The sequence below is a fragment of the Nannospalax galili genome, unplaced genomic scaffold, assembly GCF_000622305.1.
Source record: "Nannospalax galili isolate Female #2095 unplaced genomic scaffold, S.galili_v1.0 scaffold19, whole genome shotgun sequence".
NCBI lineage: Eukaryota > Metazoa > Chordata > Mammalia > Rodentia > Spalacidae > Nannospalax > Nannospalax galili.
The window spans coordinates 943,314-962,201 of record NW_008342110.1 but is presented as its reverse complement, the minus strand read 5'-3'; the positions used below and the strand labels follow the sequence as shown (position 1 = coordinate 962,201).

The 18,888-nt window shown below is 46.0% G+C and overlaps 1 protein-coding gene and 1 pseudogene across 1 annotated transcript in view; both read right to left on the bottom strand.

Annotated features, from left to right (window-relative positions):
• Afap1l1 (actin filament associated protein 1 like 1) overlaps positions 1-18,888 on the bottom strand; it is a 45,921-nt gene that overhangs the window by 25,752 nt on the left and 1,281 nt on the right. The window contains exons 2-7 of the mRNA XM_029565829.1: positions 12,499-12,627; positions 11,532-11,615; positions 10,628-10,725; positions 9,387-9,495; positions 3,012-3,110; positions 2,178-2,401 (exon numbers count right to left, since the gene is read on the bottom strand). Coding sequence (XP_029421689.1) covers positions 2,178-2,401; positions 3,012-3,110; positions 9,387-9,495; positions 10,628-10,725; positions 11,532-11,615; positions 12,499-12,627 — 743 coding nt within the window. The remainder of the gene's footprint in view (positions 1-2,177; positions 2,402-3,011; positions 3,111-9,386; positions 9,496-10,627; positions 10,726-11,531; positions 11,616-12,498; positions 12,628-18,888) is intronic.
• Positions 4,715-8,443, bottom strand: LOC103738098 (annotated as a pseudogene).

The following is an 18,888-nucleotide window of genomic DNA, read 5'->3' as shown; positions in this document are numbered from 1 at the left end:
TATATAATTAATACATACTAATAAACTTTTTTTTAATTTATCATTTTTTTTAATGTGTATGTATATATTGCCTGCATGTAGGTAAGTGCACCTGTGTTGTGCGATGCCCTCGGAGGACAGAAGAGGCTGTGTGGAACTGGAGTTACAGATGTCTTCATCTTTTTGAGACAGGGTCTCCTGTAGCCCCAGCTGACCCGGAACTCGCTATGTAGACCAGGCTGGCCTCGAACTCACAGAGATCCGCCTGCCTCTGCCTCCCAAGTGCTAGGATTAAAGGCATGCACCACCACACCCGGCCTAATAAACTTTTTTAAAGAGAGGACTAGTGACACGGCTCAGTGAGTAAGGTACTTGCCACCAAGTTGATTATGACCTGAGTTCTGTCCCTGACACCCACATGATGGAAGGAAAGAACAGATGCCTGAAAGCTGTCCTTTGATCTCCACATGTTCACGTGGAACACATATGCAAACACACACACACACACACACACACACACACACAAAATAAATAAATAAATAAATAAATAAATAAATAAATAAATAGAAACTTTTTAAAAGAAAAACATAGGCTGATTTCTTTCACAACATAGTTGCAAAACCCCTAAACAAAATTACTAGCAGATGGAATCTACACACACAAAAAAGCATATTACCTCTAGGGGCTTATTTTAGGAACACAAGGATGGTTTAACATTCAAACATCAAACACAAATAATTCATCAGAGAAAAATCACACCTCTCAATAGAGGCAGAAAAAGGTATTCTTGAAATCCGTTTATGAAACCCAAAACCAAGGAAACCAAAGAGAAGGGAGGGATCTGCCCTTCCCATGATGATGGGGACAGTGGCAAACACACCACAGCAAGCTTGTCCCCTTATTGGGGAACTGCTAAAGCTTTCCCTTTGGAGCTGGATGCTGCCCTCACTGCTTCCTCTAGGTTGGAGGACCTGGCTGCTGTCACCAGTTAAGCAAAACAGGGAAATGGAGGTAGAAGGAATGGAAACACGCCGATATGGCCCTTAGACTGGCCCTGGCCTGCAGTGAGTGCTCTCTGCTCGGGGTGAGATAAGGTCTGATTTCAAAGGCATGTGTGTTGAACAAAGCTTGCCAAGAGACATTATTTTAGAGGAATAGCTATTATTTTTTTCTGAAATTATATTCATTTTCCTACTGTGGAATTCAAAATGCATTTTCTTATAGGAAATGATAGTTATGAGATGGTGCATTCAAAGGCAGCACATTATATAATTCTAAGTGCAGGCAGAGGACTGGTTTTATAAAAGACAGAGATATAGAGACAAGGATGGAAATGGGGAGTGATCACCTTGTAGTCAATGAGATTCATTCAACCTGTCTCTTTCCAGGGTCTTGCTATGTAGCCCTGGCTGGCCTCGTACTTACTATATTAGCCCAAGGTTGGTCTTGAAGTCATGAAAATTCTCCTGCCTCAACCTCCCAAAGTCTGGGATTATACGCATGGATTTTTAAATTTTATTTTATTTATTTTTTTGGTCTTTTTGAGACAGGGTCTCCCTGTAGCCCCAGCTGTCCTGGAACTCACTGTGTAGCCCAGACTGGCCTTGAACTCACAGAGATCCGCCTGCCTCTGCCTCCTGAGTGCTGGGATTAAAGGCGTGCACCACTATGCCTGGTGTGAATTTTTTTTTAATCACTTTTTCTTTGGTGGTACTGGGGCCTTGTGCATGTTAGGCAAGCACTCTGACACTGAGCTACATTCCTATCCCTCTCTCTAGTCTTATAATTAAGTACCTTAATTTTCATAATGAAGAATAAATGCTTTTTAAAAGATTATTTTTATTTTATGTGTATGAATGTTTGCCTGCATGTATATAAGTGCATTGATGTGTGTGTCTGGTGCCAGTGGAGGCCAAAAGAGGGCACTGGAACCCCTGGAACTGGAGTTATAGACGGTTTTCAGCTGCCATGTGGGTGCTTTGTAAGAGCAGTCAGTGTTCTTAACTGCTGAGCCATCTCCCCAGCCTTGAATGCTGTTTTAAGTGATAAAAAAGATTCTTCTCTGGCAAGAAAATGGGTGAGCCTTCATCTGGTTTTGTGAGTGTATTTGTTGGAGTTCTGAAGCACTGTACAGAGGCCACAGAGGACACACCCTCTGGTCCATAGGGACCCACCCAGGGCCTGGCTGAGGCACTCACCAGGAGCTGGTCTTCTTTGATGACTGTTAGCTGCTTGGCCCACTGCCCGAAGCGCTTTTTCCGAAGCAGGAAGGCACATATCCTGCAGTCCCTCACCAGGTGCATGGAGGCTTCCTCTGAGGGCCATTGGTGCTGAGGCTGTGTCCCCTTCCCTTCTTCCTCCTCCTCCTCCTCCTCCTCATCATAGGACTCGTAGGAACTACTCATGGCGTCAGAGTCATTGTCTGCAGGCATCATGGGAAAGGACCTTCAGTCTCTGTGCCACCCCTAGGAAAGAAAGCCCCTTCGCACCCAAAGCAGGCAGCCTGCTCTTGGCCCAAGATGTGTAATGCAGTGGCAGTATGGAGAAGGGCTTCAGGCCTTACTCAGGGTACTGTGCTTTAGAATGGCCTGTCCTGCACTCCTGGTGACTTCACTTATTGGAGTTTCTGTGTCTTCATCAATATGTAGCATAATAAATAACAGATCCCAATTGGTCTGGCTGCTTGGACCCACAGCATGTATGTAGAATGCTTAGCCAGGTGTCTGGCACCAAGATGCATTCAGTAAACTTCTGTTATTGTACTGACCCCATCATTTTCCATGGCTGTCATCTCAGATCATCCTATAACCCAGAAAACCCCCAGGACAGATAAGGAAACTAAATTCCCCACAGATCAGGCACTAAGAGTCAGATCAGGGCAAGAGTTGAGTGACCCCCCATTCCAAGGTTGGGTCACTGACAACAAGGGCTCTAGGGCCTCTGTGGTGATAACAGCCTGGTGAGTGGTGGTATGTGCATGCTCAAGGCCAGCTCTTCAGGAGACAGCTATGCAAGCAGCTGTGTATACATACAAGAGTTCTTTAGCTCTCCATTCATCCTTGTGGTGGGGTAGCTGCTGTCTGCATCCTCATAGTAGCCATCCACAATCGACTGGGCCGGGCTGCAGCCATCTGTGGGATTGTCAGAAAGAGCTGAGCTTGCAGAAGTGTGGCAGTGTCCAGGGTCAGGGCTGGGAAGGCCTCAGGGGACAGAGTCAGGGCTCAGGCAGCCCTAGCTAGGGTGTAAGGTGCTGCTTCTGCATCTCTCTGCTCTGGCTGTCCACTTAACCCTCTGTACCTGTCACTAGGAACTGCCTTGCTGGGCCCTGTTATACCTCCAGGTCTACATTCATGCTAGTCTCTATGCCTTCTTATATTTTTATCAGAGAGCTCCTACTCACCCTTCAAGACCTAATTCAAAAGACATTTCCTCTGGTCTCCGGGGAATGAGTGATCAGTCCCTCTTTACCTAGTGGCATTATGTGTATGTTTGTGTACACACGTGCATGTGTACATACGTGAGGGAGGGAGGGAGGGAGAGAGAGAGAGGGAATGAATATGTCATGGCCACAGCTCTGGTCTCTGCACTACAGGGTATGTGGTACGAGCTGCCTGAGTTCAGACCTCCCTCTGCCCTGCCCTGATCTCCTGTCTTCTACCTCAGCCCTTCTATCCACTTCCTAATATATATGCTTTTGTGCTGTAAAGACAATGTCCTCTGTAAAGCTATGGAACTACAACAGGACAAGCAGACTAGAGAGGACACTAAGAGCACATGCTGACTGCAACAGCGACCAGTGCTGATTTTCATGGTAATGTCCCTCTGCCGCTGGGTGGCAGAACAGCCTCAGTGCAGCAGCCAGGCTGGTGGGCATCCCAAATTGCTTCTCCTAGGGACTTGATTCACTAGAGTGAGCTGGGCTCAGGAATTTGGATTGAAAACAAACAACTATGTGAAGGTGAAATTCTAAAGTTACATGAAAGAAGAAAAGATGTGGCACTCTAATGAACTGAAACAAATTCATTCAACAGAATTCGTTTTTTTTTTTTTTTTTTTTTTTGGTCTTTTTGAGACAGGGTCTCCCTGTAGCCCCAGCTGATCTGGAACTCCCTATGTAGACCAGACCAGGCTGGACTTGAACTCACAGAGATCTGCCTGTCTCTGCCTCCCAAGTGCTAGGATTAAAGGCGTGTACTACCACACCTGGCCACTCAACAGAACTATTATTTTTTTTATAATTATTTGATAATATTTTATTATCAATAACAAACAGCTACTTTAATGTCTGTTCTGCAGCTATTAATAGTGGGAGGACACCCTTGACCCTAACAAGGAAAATTCAAATTAAGTTGTTATATACAAGCAAATTTAAAGCTCTTTCAAAGTGTCCAAAGCTATTAGTTTAATTTAGAAATTAAACTAATCTTGAATTAACATTATTATTTGAACCATGAACTAAATTTTCTAGTACAAAAAATTAAATTTGCTTTAGTTATCAAAAAGCTCTGTCAATATACACAAACTATATACTTCAGACATTCACAAAATGTGAGCAGAAGGCTTATCAAAAGACATTTACTACAATTAGTTTTCAACAGCCCGTTGGTGGTCCACATCTACAAAGAAATCCAGCCAGGCCCAACCCCCCTCCAAACCCCACTCCCACGGAAAAGCACATACCAGAATTTTTAGCAAATATGGTTTGGGAATTTGTTTTGTTTATTAAAAAAAAAGCTCCCAGGGCAAGTTATTTACAGTTTAATTGCCACTGTCAACTGATCTGGGCCTGGACCGAGATCGGGACCTCTGGCGATCCACAGAAGCCGGAGACTTAGATCTACTTGAAGAACCACGTTTCTGGCTCTTCTCAGGCACAGGAGACCTACTAACAGAAGAAGACTTGTTCTGGCTCCTGTTCCTGCTTCTTGATCGGCTAAGACTTGCTTCTATGGGAATGAGATTGGCTACAAGACCTAGAGGAACTCCTGGTCCAAGATCGAGACCTGCTTCTTGACCTGTGCCTTTTGCTGCCTTTGATTAATTTGATTTTTGCCCAATTTATTTCCTTTCCAGAAAGTTTTTCAGTAGCATTCTTTTAAGTCAAACTCAACCACCCCTTCATTTAATTTAGGTCGATGTGCATCAGCAAAGGTCACTTCTCCAGCTTGTCTCATGAAATCTTTGAGATCCTTTATTAATATTTCCCTAGGCTAGTCAAGCAGCAAACCATTAAGCAGTTGGAGACCCTCCTGACATAGGCCTGACTGGCTCTTCACCACCCATTGAAGGATACTACCCAATCGGTGGAAGTCTTTAATCACACAGCCCTTCCTATTAGCAGACTATTGGCGATACAGACATGTTTTACTCTTGTGCAATTACGAAGGACCACTTTACTGTGATCAGGATTCCAATGAACAAGTTATCTCGTATCTTTCAACTCTTTTGACCAGGACCTCTTACTCGGAAGTGTTATGGGAAGACAGCTCTCAAGGATCAGATCATGTTATCAACATTCTGGGTTTGCTGCAACCCGGCACTTCAAGTAAGTGCACCGATTATGTCTAGACCGGCAAACAAATCTAGAGGTGGCCAATTGATCATTATAGGAGCTAACTTACAGCAAAGTTAACCAGGCCCAACCAAGAGTGACCAAGACAACAATTAGGATAACCCACAGGCACTCCTCATCATAAGGCCAATGACACAGATAGGCTGCCAGCTGACTCTTGAGGATAAATTCTCACCTATAAGCTGATTTTCTGTTCTTACGGGTGGATTCTTCAATCATTTCGAGGTCTGCAACTACTAAAACGGTCAGAGTTGCATCCTCTATCTCGTCCACCTCGAGCCCAAGCCTGAGCATGTTCAATGGCAACCCTCTCACTGCAAAGTTCTTTTCTATGGAGTTCATGAACAACATCATCTGCATCCCTTGGGTCCTCAAATCCCACAAAACCCAAACCTCTTTTCAGGTCAATATCTGATCCGTCCATAGCCCTTGAAAAATCTCTCCACATCTTTATCCCTCGCTGCTAGATTTAGCCTCCTGATGAACCCTCGACAGCCATGATGCCCGCCTAGTATTTCCTCAATCAACTGCGCTCACTAGCTGCCGTCCTCCACCAAGAGCGCAGCTCGGGTCTGAGCCATGAAGAAGCCAATCCGAGAAGGCTTGCTCTTAAAGCGAGCCACTCACCTACCCGACAGGGTCTTGGTGGAGAGACCCTGGGGAGGTCTGTAGTCTGCCACCGAGCTGTCCGCCTCCCCACAGACCCGCACTCAGCTCATCTCTCAACAGAATTTTTTTTTTTTTTTTGGGTCTTTTTGAGACAGGGTCTCCCTGTAGCCCCAGCTGTCCTGGAACTCACTATGTAGACCAAGTTCGCCTTGAACTCACAGAGATCTGCCTGCCTCTGCCTCCCGAGTGCTGGGATTAAAGGCGTGCACCACTAAGCCAGTCTCAAAAGAATTATTTTTAAAAAGCATGTAAGATTAGGGCTGGAGACATGACTCAGTGGTTAAGAGCACTGGCTGCTCTTGCAGAGGAGCCGGGTTCAGTTCCTAGCATGTGCATGGTGGCTAACAACTGTCTGTAACTCAGTTCAAGGGGATCCAGTGCCCTCTTCTGGCCTCTGCGGGCACTGCACAACATGGGTGCATTTTTACATACAGCAACCTGTATACACATAAAATAAAAATTTAAAAAGTCTATACATATACATAAGGTTATTTTGACCTAGACAGTCCCTCCCTGGAAGGTTCTTAGGAACTCTGTTGTCGGCATGAGAGACAAACACCAGCTGAGTTGGGCTCAAATCTTGCCTGCTAGCTACTGAGTGAGTTTGAAAGAGGGAAGGTGTCTGCCTTCCAGATTTCTTCTGTGTACTGAGCAGTCCCTACCTACATAGTGATGTGATGGAAGCTCAACTAGAGCCTGGTGCATGGAATGTGCTAGACAAATGCCAGCTGTCATTATTATTGTCCCCTTTGATCTCCATAAGGCAGGCAGGGAAGCACAGTCCCATTTTATAGATAGGGCATTAGTCACAAGAAGAAGGATGTACCACTACATGCTCTAACATGGATGAACCTTGGAAATGGCACATTAAGTGAAAGCAGCTGTGCTGGATAGTTTTAGTGTCAACTGGACACACCTGGGTTGAGGGAGCCTCAATCGGGGAATTGCCTCTATTGGACTGGCCTGTGGCCATGTCTGAGGGGCATCTTCTTGATGAGTGATGTGGGAAGGCCCAGCCCACTATGGGTGGTGCCACCCCTGGGCAGGTGGGCCTGTGTTGCATAAGAAAGCAGGCTGAGCAGGGGCCAGGGGAGCAAGCCAGTAAGCAGCATTCCTCCATGGCCTGTGCTCCAGCTCCTGCCTCCAGGTTCCTGCCCTGAGTTCCTACCTTGGGCTCCTGGATGAACTGTGACCTGGGAGATGTAAGATAAATAAACCCTTTCCTCTCCAAGTTGGTATTGGTCAGAGTGTTTTGTCACAGCAATGGAGAGACAAACCAGGACAGCAGTCAAGTATGAAAGTCTCAAATTATGATTCTACTTATATACAATGTCCAGAACAGGCAAATCCGTATTTCCAGAAAGCAGGTATGTGGTTGGCAGAGGTTGGGGCCTGGGGCAGCAATGACTGGGGAGGGAGTACTTCCTGATGTTGCTTTTGGGATAATGAAAATGCTTGGGAATTAGATAGCAGTAGTGGCTGTGACACAATGCATGATATACTGCTGGCTGGACATTTTAGAATAGTGAAATAGTTTACTTTATATTTTATCATAATAAAAAATCTTTGCCTACTATAAAAGTACAATCAGTACAAAAGAGTGAAGGAATATGTTCCCTTTGCCCAGATGTATTTATTTACTTATTTCCTTCTTCCTTGTTCCCTCCCCTGCTTCTGTTCAGAAGGGGCCTCGAGGTCAAGCCCAAGCAAGCTTCCTGCCTCAGCTTTCTGAGTAGCTGGGATTAGAGTGAATGTCATCAAACTGGCTTCAATAAGAGGCATGTTTCTCAAACCTCACATCATGTTCACCTATTATTGTATTTTTATTTTGTGGTGTTGGGAATAAAACCCAGAGCCTCAAATACACAAGGGCTACCTCACTGAGCTACCTGTCCAGTGTCCTGCCCAGATTTCTATTCACTTCCTAAATCCTGTTGTTAGTTTCTTGTATGTCCTAGAAATTGTCAAAATTTATGCATGAATGTATACACCCCATTTAAAGAAACAAACAAATGACATCACATTCCATGATGTATTCTATGGTTGGTTTTCTTCATAACAGGCCCATTCCCATATATTAGTATGTGAATTCATTTCTGATCAGCACAGACTTCTTTGATTTGCAGTCTGGCAGGTGGAGAACCTTCCACTGTGCTGTGGGATGGACAGGAAGTACCACACTGACACTGTTACCAATAGACTCAGCCGCACATGCTCTGACATCCAAAGCTGCAGTTTCCCTGTGTATGTCAAGTCCCCATGCTCAAGAAAGGGATTCCACCTTATCCTTACACTTGGGAAGCCAAGGGAAGAGATTGACTCTCTTTTGTGGGTAATTCAAGAGATTTCTCTAAGGTAACCTGTTTTAGTGCCCTTTGAAAAATATTAAGCAAATCCATCAGTAAAAATACGTACATAATTTTTTTTTTTTTTTTTTTTTTTTTTTTTTTTTTTTTTTTTTTTTTTTAGACAGGGTCTCCCTGTAGTCCCAGCTGGGCTGGAACTGTGTAGACCAGATCCATCTGCTCTGCCTCCCGAATGCTAGGATTAAAAGTGTGTACCACCAAGCTCAGTGCATGCAGAATATTTTTATACTTATTTATGTATTAATTATATGCATGGTCTGTTTACAAGTATTATGTTATAATAGATCATAAATATGGTAAAATATTCATATATATTTTTCAAAACAGATGTGTTGAACTAGATATAAATAAAGCCTTTAGTATGTCTGCCTATACCATTGTATGACTTTCTGGGGTTGGGGGCTGAACTCTGAAGACCTTAGTTTAGACCACAGACCATATCCTATGTGCAGGCTTGATAACCCAACACATCCATATGAAACAAATCAAGACACCTAAGCTGGGGGGTGAGGGGGTGAAGCAGTGTGAATGGCTGCACTTGTGTCCTAATACTCTGTTATGAATGGATCTAGTGCCTCTTGTTGTTTTAAGGGTGGAGAAACAGAGCTCCAGAGAAGACAAGGGTTTGTCTAAAGCCACACAGAACTAAGATGAGAAGTCAAGCCCCTGGGCTATGCCATTGGTCACCCAGTCTGGCTGAGAAAAGGTCAGCCCCACCCAGGGAAGGAGTGACAGGCAGAAACTTAGGACCTGCTTCTCAAGGAGGGAATCCTGGAAGCCCTGAAGGAACCAGAACTTACTGTGTGAGCTGATGTACTCAGGGGACTTTCCAGGTCCCAGAGGAAGGGCCTCCTCATAGTAGTCCTCAGGTGGAGGCTTGTTGGGCAGTGGTGGAGGCAGGTCGGCTGCCTGCAGTAGAAAAGAAAGGCAGAAAGTGTGTGAAGCTGGATGTCTGGGCCCACAGGATGAGGCACGTAGTAGGAGGGAGGGAGGCTGTGGGGCAGGAAGCTAGAGCTCAGAGGAGGAAGGTGGTAGTTTGAATGTGAAGTCATAGGGTTTTTTATTTTTTTTGGGGGGTGTCTCATTATGTAGCCCAGGCTGGCCTTGAACTTGCAATCCCCACATCTCCCCCGGATGCTGGGATTACCAGCATGTGCCACCACACTGGTCTAAGTCATAAGATATAATAGCCTCAGAGCTGGAAAATTTGAAAGCCTCTTTGTCCTGTGCTATTTCTATAAATTCTGTAAGCATCAGAGCTCTTTGTAGCTTTGTAGTGCCTTATTAAAGTTTTGCAAACTGCCCAAAGTGGCAGGTAAACTTTTGATTGGACATACTGAGTTCTCAAACACGAGTGTGAGCTCTACATTCTCTGTCACTATATGAGGAGCAACAGGACAAGAAAGCATGAGGCATATTATTTAGTGAGGCAAACATGGGGCCAGGAAACTCCACTTCTTCAGCTAAGTATTGTCATTTACTAGCTGTGGGACACTGGGTGCTTAACCCCTTAGCTATTAGACTGGGATGGCAATTGTTCTGTGTACCTGTAGTTGCTGTGAGTAAAGGGTAGAACAAGCTGCTATCAATTAGTACCTCTGATGGAGGTGACGATAATCAATTTTGTGTCTGACAATGCCTGTTTTTAATTCTGTGGTTTCAAGGTTAGGAACCTGAGATCTAATCATTTGCTTTGTAGGTGTGAAAATTCAGGCTCCAAACTGGTTAGCAGCTTGCTCAAGACCTCCCAGCAGAGCAGTGGGGACAGCAGAGAATACCCACTTCCTAGTCCACAGCTTTTTTTCTCCAGGAGTCTGGGGCAATGTCCTTTGGGCCAGATGGCACAGATCAAGTTCAGTACCTTCTCACTGCTCAGCAGGAATCACAGTAAGCATGTCACAGGCCACTGAATGTCCATATGATACTTAATCTGCCATTAACCATCATTGTGGAAAGAGAAGGGGGTCCTGCACAACCACGAGGGTTGCTGGGATTACTGGAAGAGCTTCCCTCACCCTCCCTATACAGGGCCATGACTCACACTTTTCAGAGATGGGCTCTTGGCTGGCTCAGGGCTGGCTCCTTTGCTGGGTTCCCCATCATCCTCTGGCATGTCCCGAAGATCACCCAGGTCACAGTCTACAGAGAAAGCCAAGGATAGGCATGGCAGAAGGAAGAGGGCTGGGTTTGGGGTCCAGAGGCCTGCCTGTGAGACCAGGCCCCACCACCTCCACCATTAGTAACCCAAGCAAGTAGCTTAACAGGGTGCTTCCTTTGTAGGCTGGCTGCACTAATCCCTGACTGGTCTGGCTTCCAGAGCGACAGAGATGAAAGCAGATCATCTTTGTGAGGTGCTCCAGAGGTCTTTGAGGGTGTGGTTATAGAGGCATGCAGTTTCCCCTAAGCCTACAGTTCTGAAAACTCTTCTAGACCGCAGCTTTCTTCCCTAGAACAGCTGGTTAGCAACCTCCCTCCCTTGTGCCAGCTTGGCCACTCCAGGCAGCCATTCTCTGTCAGAGTTCCCATTTTCTGCTGTATTGGTGGACCTCTCAGCCCAGGGTCCCTGATGGCCAAGACCAATGGATGGCAATAGTGAATTCTCTGTCAGAGTTCCCATTTTCTGCTGTATTGGTGGACCTCTCAGCCCAAGACCAATGGATGGCAATAGTGGCAAGACAACCACTACAACCACTCTGTGCTGTGTACTTTGGCTTACACATTCATTCCCACAAGCCTGGGTGTCAGTGCCTTGGGAACTCAAGAAGACTTAATGGTTCAGAATTTAAGCATAGAAATGGGAAGTGGGTAAGAAGTCCCAACCTTAGCTGAGGAACTCTTGACTGCTGATGACTGCTGATAACTGCTGAGAGAGAGAGAGAGAGAGAGAGAGAGAGAGAGAGAGAGAGAGAGATGGTTCAAAGCTAAGATCAGGAGAAGGTACTTACCAAATTCTTCAAAGAGAGACTCCACAAAGCTGGGCCCAGAATGCAGGTCTGCAGTATTCACATACAGGTAGGAGACTTCCTTTGCTGAGAGGAAGGAGGATATATCACAGTGAGGAGGGAAGGCTAGCTTACCTCTTCTACTTGTTTGCACTGTCACCGTGACTGTGACCACTGTCTCCATATGAAAGGGTACCCAGAAGTCTAGTGCTATAGGGCTGCTCAGGGGATGGTGAGGAAACAGAGCTCCAGTGAGGAGGGAACGTTAGTCCTTTTCACTTCCCAGTGATCCTGAGAAGCAGCAGGTGACATTAACTCCATCCCTTAGACTCCAGGAGCTCTGCAGGACTAGGTACAGCTTATTAGAAGTATGAAGACACACCATGCTATCTGCTGACTCGGGCTATATTGGAGAGGCTGGGGCAGGTGAGGAGGCATGTTGCTGGACAGACAGTGAGGGACACAGACATGGGTTTATAGGGGACATGAGCAAAGTCACGGGCAGTGTGTAACTCTAGAGGATGAATGTATGTGTCAGAGGTACACAGGAGTGTATGTCTATTTGTGAGTGTGATGTACATACACATGTGCACTGTCTAGTATAGCCAGAACATGTATTTGTGTGTGTGCTGTATGTATGCATTAGTGTTTGCTGTTTTGAGTGTGGTGTGTATGAAGCACAGGAGTATGTCTTGTTTGAATATATTGTGCAAAAAAATTATGTTGAGAGTGTTTTGTGTTATGTGGTAGGTGTGAGTGTGCATATTCTATGTGAGTCTATGAAGGGCTGGGGATTGAAGGAGGACAGAGAGCACAGCCAGACTGCAGTGGAGGCGCGGGGCCCAAGTGGATGAGGATGCTGGGCCACAATATGATACTCTGTGCTATGAGGCTGAGACATCCCTTTCTATAGGCCCTCAGGTCAAGGGTACTGCTGCTGTCCATGTAAATGGGACTCCTGTGGGCTGACCTGGGAGGGGCTGCAGGCTCTGCAGGATGGAGGCCACAGCCATCTTCTTCTCCAGGGTGCTGTCGCTGAGGTACTCATGGTCCAGGAGGCTGAGCAGCCCAGTGAGCTCTGGGAGCAGCTGCTCCAGTACTGGGGAGGAAAGCCAAGGACAGTCAGACTCTGAAATAGGACCCTGCCCCCATCCACTGGAGGCTGGGAGAGTAGGGGCCAGAGAGCACCAGGGAGACACAGTGGCTCCCACACAGCTGTCCTGGGTGGGTCACCAATCTCTCTGGGGAGAGCCCTGCTCATAATCTTGCGGCTTTCCTCCAGCATTACTATTCTGCCTTAGACCTCAGATGTCCTTGGCCTCAGGACTGGGCTTTCTTGGGTGCCTGTTGGCAATGCTGAGGCCAGCCACCCTGCGGCCTTCCTTTGCCCTAGCCTGATTTGTAGGCACAGGGGCTCAAAGCAGGTCTCGGGTCAGAGACCCCCACAGCCCAGGACACAGGCAGGAAGAGAGTCTTCCTGTTCTATCTGTTCATATGCTTCAATCTCTGGAACCTTCTGTTTCCTGAGCCTTTGCTGGAGCCAAATGACACATTAACCCTTCCTACCCCATGCCCAAAGCTACCACTTGCCATTCTTTCTGCGCGCTCACTAATGCATCTTGAGCGTGAGCATACAACAGTAATCACCTGCAATTTGTCAAAATGCAGATTCTGGTTCTGGAGGTCTGTAGTGGGAGCTAAGGTTCTGCATTTCTGACAAGCTCCCAGGTCAGAGCTTCCACTGTGTTGCAAGGTCCTGGAGCAGAGTCCTTTCAACACAGGGGAATGCCAAGACCATGATGTCATTGATGTCTCCCTGTCCCAAACAGTAATTTGGGACTTGATTTGCCTCAGAGCCTATAGCTGGCTTTGTCACAGGAGCAGTACTGTCCTGCTTTACCACCCCCTCCCCACACACGAAAGATAATAAAGGCTAACCTGTATTGAACAATTATTATGAACTGTGCTTTGAACAAGCCTGTCTTGCATCATTTCAAACTCAGACCAAACATTTTACTGTCAGCATTATATGAAGAAAAAAATGAGGACTCAGAGAAATTAAATACAAACAGCTGCCGGGCATGGTGGTGCACACCTTTAATCCTAGCACTCGGGAGGCAGAGGCAGGCAGATCTCTGTGAGTTCAAGGCCAGCCTGGTCTACATAGTGAGTTCCAGGACAGCTGGGGCTACAGGGAAACCCTGTCTCAAAAAGACAAAAATAAATAAATAAATAAATAAATACACACATACAAACAGCTGAGAGCCTCTATGACTTGCTCTTCACTTTGTTCTCTTAGCCAGGGAACCGTGTTGGCTCACAGGGCCTTACATGAACCTTCCAACAAATTTTGTGGTAGGTGTTGAGATCACCTTATTTTTTATTATTTTAAAAAATATTTTATTCATTATTTTTATTTTATGTGTATGAGTATATTGCCTGTGTATAGGTAAGTGCACCCATGTTGTGCAACACCCACGGAGGACAGAAGAGGCTGTCAGATCCCCTGGGACTGGAGTTATGGACAGTTGTTAGCTGCCATGTGGGTGCTGGGATTTGAACCCAGGTCTTCTGTAAAAGTCAGTGTTCTTAACCACTGAGCCATCTCTCTAGCCCCCCACCTTACTTTTTAAATGAAGGAACTAAGAGAGAAGCCACACAGAAGCCAGTAAGACTTGGACTTCTGTTCGGGACATGGCTCCCAGCTCCTGTTTCTTCCCACCCGGTGCCCACTGAGGAGGCATAGAGGTGCTGAGGTGAACCTTCAAGGGCTGGGATACTAGGAGGAATCTTGATGGCATCTCACTTTAGAGGACCTACAGCCAAGGTGCCAGGGTTCAGTTCAGGTCTCCATCATTGTGGGGCCTTCCACAAGCTACACTACCTTCCTAGTGACCTCTGTGAAGGAGGCTAACCAGAGAGGCTGTGAGGATACTTAGACCACACCTTGGCTGCTCTTACTGACTCGGGATTCACCTTACATATGTGTTGTATGCAGAAGGCTCCCCTAGGTACAAGATGAACTGGGAACCTTGCTTTCTAGGCAGCTCTGGTGTGACCTGCTCAGTGGAGTGCTCCCTGTTGACTTATAGGCAATGATGCTGCTGGTCTTTGTTTCAAGGACACCTGTGTAATGGCACTGTTGGAGAAAGGTGCAGATGCCATCTCTCTCTGGCATTCCGACACTGCCCTAACACTGGAGGAAATGGGCTGAGGTGTCAGCTGCTTCAGAAGTGCTCTTGCTGCAGTGCACTGTGGTAACTGTTTTTTGGAGCACTTTTTGGCTCACTCCCAAACACTGTGAGCCATCTGACACGGAGACCCATTTTTAGGACTGAGTAGAGCTGAGGGACTGCACAGCCTCAGAGGGCCTGCTGCTTCCCAGATGTGATCCCCAAGGGTGATGAGGAGGAGACCTACTGTCCCCAGGACCTTAGTCATCAAGTGAGGGTCTTGAATGGGTAGGGTCCCCTCTTGAGAACAGAATATTATTTAAGTTTGGCTTTAGCTAAAGTCCACTATCTGGAAGGAAATCTTTTCCTATAGAATCACAAACCTTGCTGGTACTCTCAGGTACACACCGAATGTCAAGGCATTTCAAAACATTTGTTGAGCCCTAATTATATGCCAAGCGCTCTCTCTCTCTCTCTCTCTCTCTCTCTCTCTCTCTCTCATGCACATACTCATTCATACTCATATTCATACCTAACGACTCACAAGGGAGGTCATGGGGTACATACAAGGCAGCCCAGCTGTTCTCCTCTGTTAGCACCCTGGGGCACTGGGCCGAGCAGCCCTACAATAGACATTTTGAGCCCTTCTGGTCTCAAAAATCCATTTATAACTTGTAGAAATTCTTGAGGATCCCAAAGAACTTGTGTTGCTATGGGTTGTATCTATTAAATGAAGGCCAAGAGATGCTTTTTGTTTTAAGACAGGATCTCTCTGTAGCCTCAGCTGACCTGGAACTCCTCAAGGTAGACCAGACTGGCCTTGATCTCACAGCGATCCACATGCCTCTGCCTCCCTAGTGCTGGGATTAAAGATGCATGCTTCCATGCCTGACCACAAGTGTTTCTTTTTAAGAAAAAATACTTATTTTTATTACTTTTAAATTATGTGTACATCTGCCTACATGTGGGTATGTGTGCATGTAAACACAGGAGCCTGTGGAGGTGAGAGGTGTCAGATCTCCTGAAACTGGAATTATGGCAGTCGTGTGCTGCCTGATGTGGGTTCTGGGACCTGAACTCGGGTCCTTTGCAAGAGCAGCACGCACTCTTAACCACTGAGCCTTCAAGAGATTCTTTATAGCACAAGAACATGTAGACTGATCCCATTAGCCTTCATGCCTGATAGCTATAGTCACTTGCTCCTAGACACCTTCCCTGCACACTTGTGTAGAAGGGGCATGAAGAAGGCAGGTAATGCTGTAGTACCATGCTAAAGTAGTTTTGAGCTGGGCTTGGCAGTGCAGTCCTGAAGTCCTAGCACTTGGAGCCTGAGGTAATAGTATTGCTTGAACCCAGGAGTTTCAGACCAGCCTGGGACCATAGTGAGAGCCTAACTTAAAAAAAAAAAAGAAAGAAAAGACAGGGTGTGGCAGCACCTTTAATCCCACATTCAGGAGGCAGAGGTAGGGGGATCTCTGAGACCAGCTAGGGCTACACAGTGAGGTCTTTTAAAAGGAAAAAAAAAAAAGGGCAGACAATGTACTTTTAACCTTGTAGTCTCCTTGGAAACATTTTAGGTTTTCCCAATTCCCAAGCAAATGCCCAAGAGCAGCATCATTCTGGCTTCTTGAGAAGTTACATTTATATTTACCACTCCTAAGTAAGAACTGGCTTCTGAGTTTACCACATAGTCTCTGCTCCTTAAGACCAAGGTCTGTTTCCTTCCTGGTCTTAGATAGCATCCTTCCTAAGAGGCCTTGAGTTCTAAGTGCTTCTTCTCCCCACCACTCTGGCTGGGGATTGAATTTAGGTCCCTTGAGCAAGTTCTCTCCCACTAAGCTCCTACCATAGCCCTTAAGTAATGATTACTGAACAGAGATAGGTAGGTCATAGGCATCCAAACAGAGAAGGAAGGAGCTGAGGGACATAGGGAGAAGAAAATGGAAAGTGTAGGGCTGCCACCCAGGCCTGGTGGCAATTTCTACCCACAGAAAAGAAAAGCTCAGCTTGCAGTGAATGAACAGGTCCCTTTCCCTGGGACTGAGCAGTCAATTTGTAATGTCTCCTTTAAATCTCCCATGCCCCAGGAAAGAGGAAATGGAGATTCAGAAGAGAGCCCCTGCTAGAGCCAGGACCTGGACCCCTGCTTTCAAAGTTCGAATCCCTGTGCATTCTTGAATCTCCTTCCTACCACACCTCAGTTCAACTCAGTAGCTTGGAGGCTGGAGCAGGAGGGAGGTAGGCAGAGGCAATGCTGGGCTTCCTCACCAAGCCCTTTTGCTAAAGGCTCTGGGCTGTAACTTCACCTCTGACATTCTTACTGTAGAGCTGAAGTTCCTGTTCTGTGGCCATCTCACCATGGATCCTACCTGAACAATAGAGCCCTGTTAAGACATCACAAAAGAAAAAACAGTGGCTCAAAGCAGATACCTGTCCTAACCCAGAGACTGTATCCCAGTAGATACCGGATGGACAAGAAACTTTCCAGGCAGCACCAGGCTCTCCTCCCACAACAATATCAGCTCACATCAAGAAGCTGGCTTTTAAGAGTATTAAGTCCAGCTGGGCATGGTGGTGCACACCTTTAGTCCCAGAGGCAGGCAGATCTCTGTGAGATGGAGGCCAGCCTGGTTTACATAGTGAGTGCCAGGCTAGCTGGGACTACAGGGAAACCCTGTCTCAGAAAACAAGACCCCCTCAAAAAACAGTGAGTACAAAAGTGCTTTCTTCAAGGCTTTTCCTATCACAGAGATTTAAATCATCAGAAAATGTCATTAGAGAGAAGGCATTTGGGTATAACACATAGGGCACACTCACTATATGTACCACCAAGACATCAACCTTGGATTTTTAGATAGAGTTGTTAAAAATGTAGATTCCTTGGGGCTGGAGAGATGGCTCAGCAGTTAAGAACACCGACTGTTCTTGCAGAAGATCTGGGTTCGAATTCCAGCACCCACATGGCAGCTAATGGCTGTCCGTAACTCCAGTTCCAGGGAATTCGACAATCTCTTCTGTCCTCTGTGGGCATTGCATGACCTGGGTGCACTTACCTACATGCAGGCAATACATGCATACACATAAAATAAAAATAATAAATAGAATGTTAAAAAAAAAAGAAATGTAGATTCCTGGTCCTCCTACCCCAGAGAGTGACTAGGTAGGCCTGCACTAGCATGTAAGAGTTGACATTTTAGCAAGTACACTGGGTGATTTTGTGCTGGCAGCCCAAGTTCCAACATTTATAAAACATGCCCACAAGCATACTATAAGAGACATCTACAAACAATAAGGAATACAAGAAAAACCTTGTATTTCTTAAGAAACCACTGGGCTGCCCTTTCTGAGCTGAGAGGCAAGGAAATGACAAGCCTTATTTAAGACGAAAAACAGTTGGGAGACGGGGTCTGGCACAGTGGTTAGGGATTTGGAGCTAACCCAAAGTGAGTCCTGGGATTCTTACACTACCACATACCACATCCCAGTTGTGTTTGGTTTTGCCATATGTAAAATGAGAACAGGAGGATCCCAGCTGTAGGGGCTGGGGTCTAGGTAAGGTTCAGCTGTGCCTAGAACCAATACTCACTAAATGATCACTATATGGCATACTGTGGTCAGTGCTGTTGCTATTTCCTAACACTCCTCAGATTTGTGATTCTGAAGTAATGACCAGATGGTATTTGGTGACAAGCTCAGTGAGGACTGTATCCTCACCAGCACATGGCAGGTGCCCAATAAACACTGCTCAATGAAAACAGTATTTTGATGACCCAGTCCAGCTCTCTCATTTTATTTATTTATTTTTTAAAACATACCCCTTGAGAGAGTTTTCTTTTTTTAAAAAAATTTTATTTATTAATTTTACTTTATGTGTTATGAGTGTTATGCCTGCATGTAGGTAAATGCACCCATGTTGTGCAATGCCAAGGAGGACAGAAGAGGCTGTCAGATCCCCTGGAACTGGAGTTACAGACAGTTGTTAGCTGCCATGTGGGTGCTGGGATTTGAACCTGGGCCTTCTGCAAGAAGAGTGTTCTTAACCGCTAGGCCATCTCTCCAGCCCCTATTTATTTTTATTTAAAAAAAAATTCTATTTGTGCCAGGCGTGGTGGCACACGCCTTTAATCCCAGTACTTGGGAGGCAGAGGCAGGCGGATCTTTTTCAGGTCGCGGCCAACCTGGGCTCA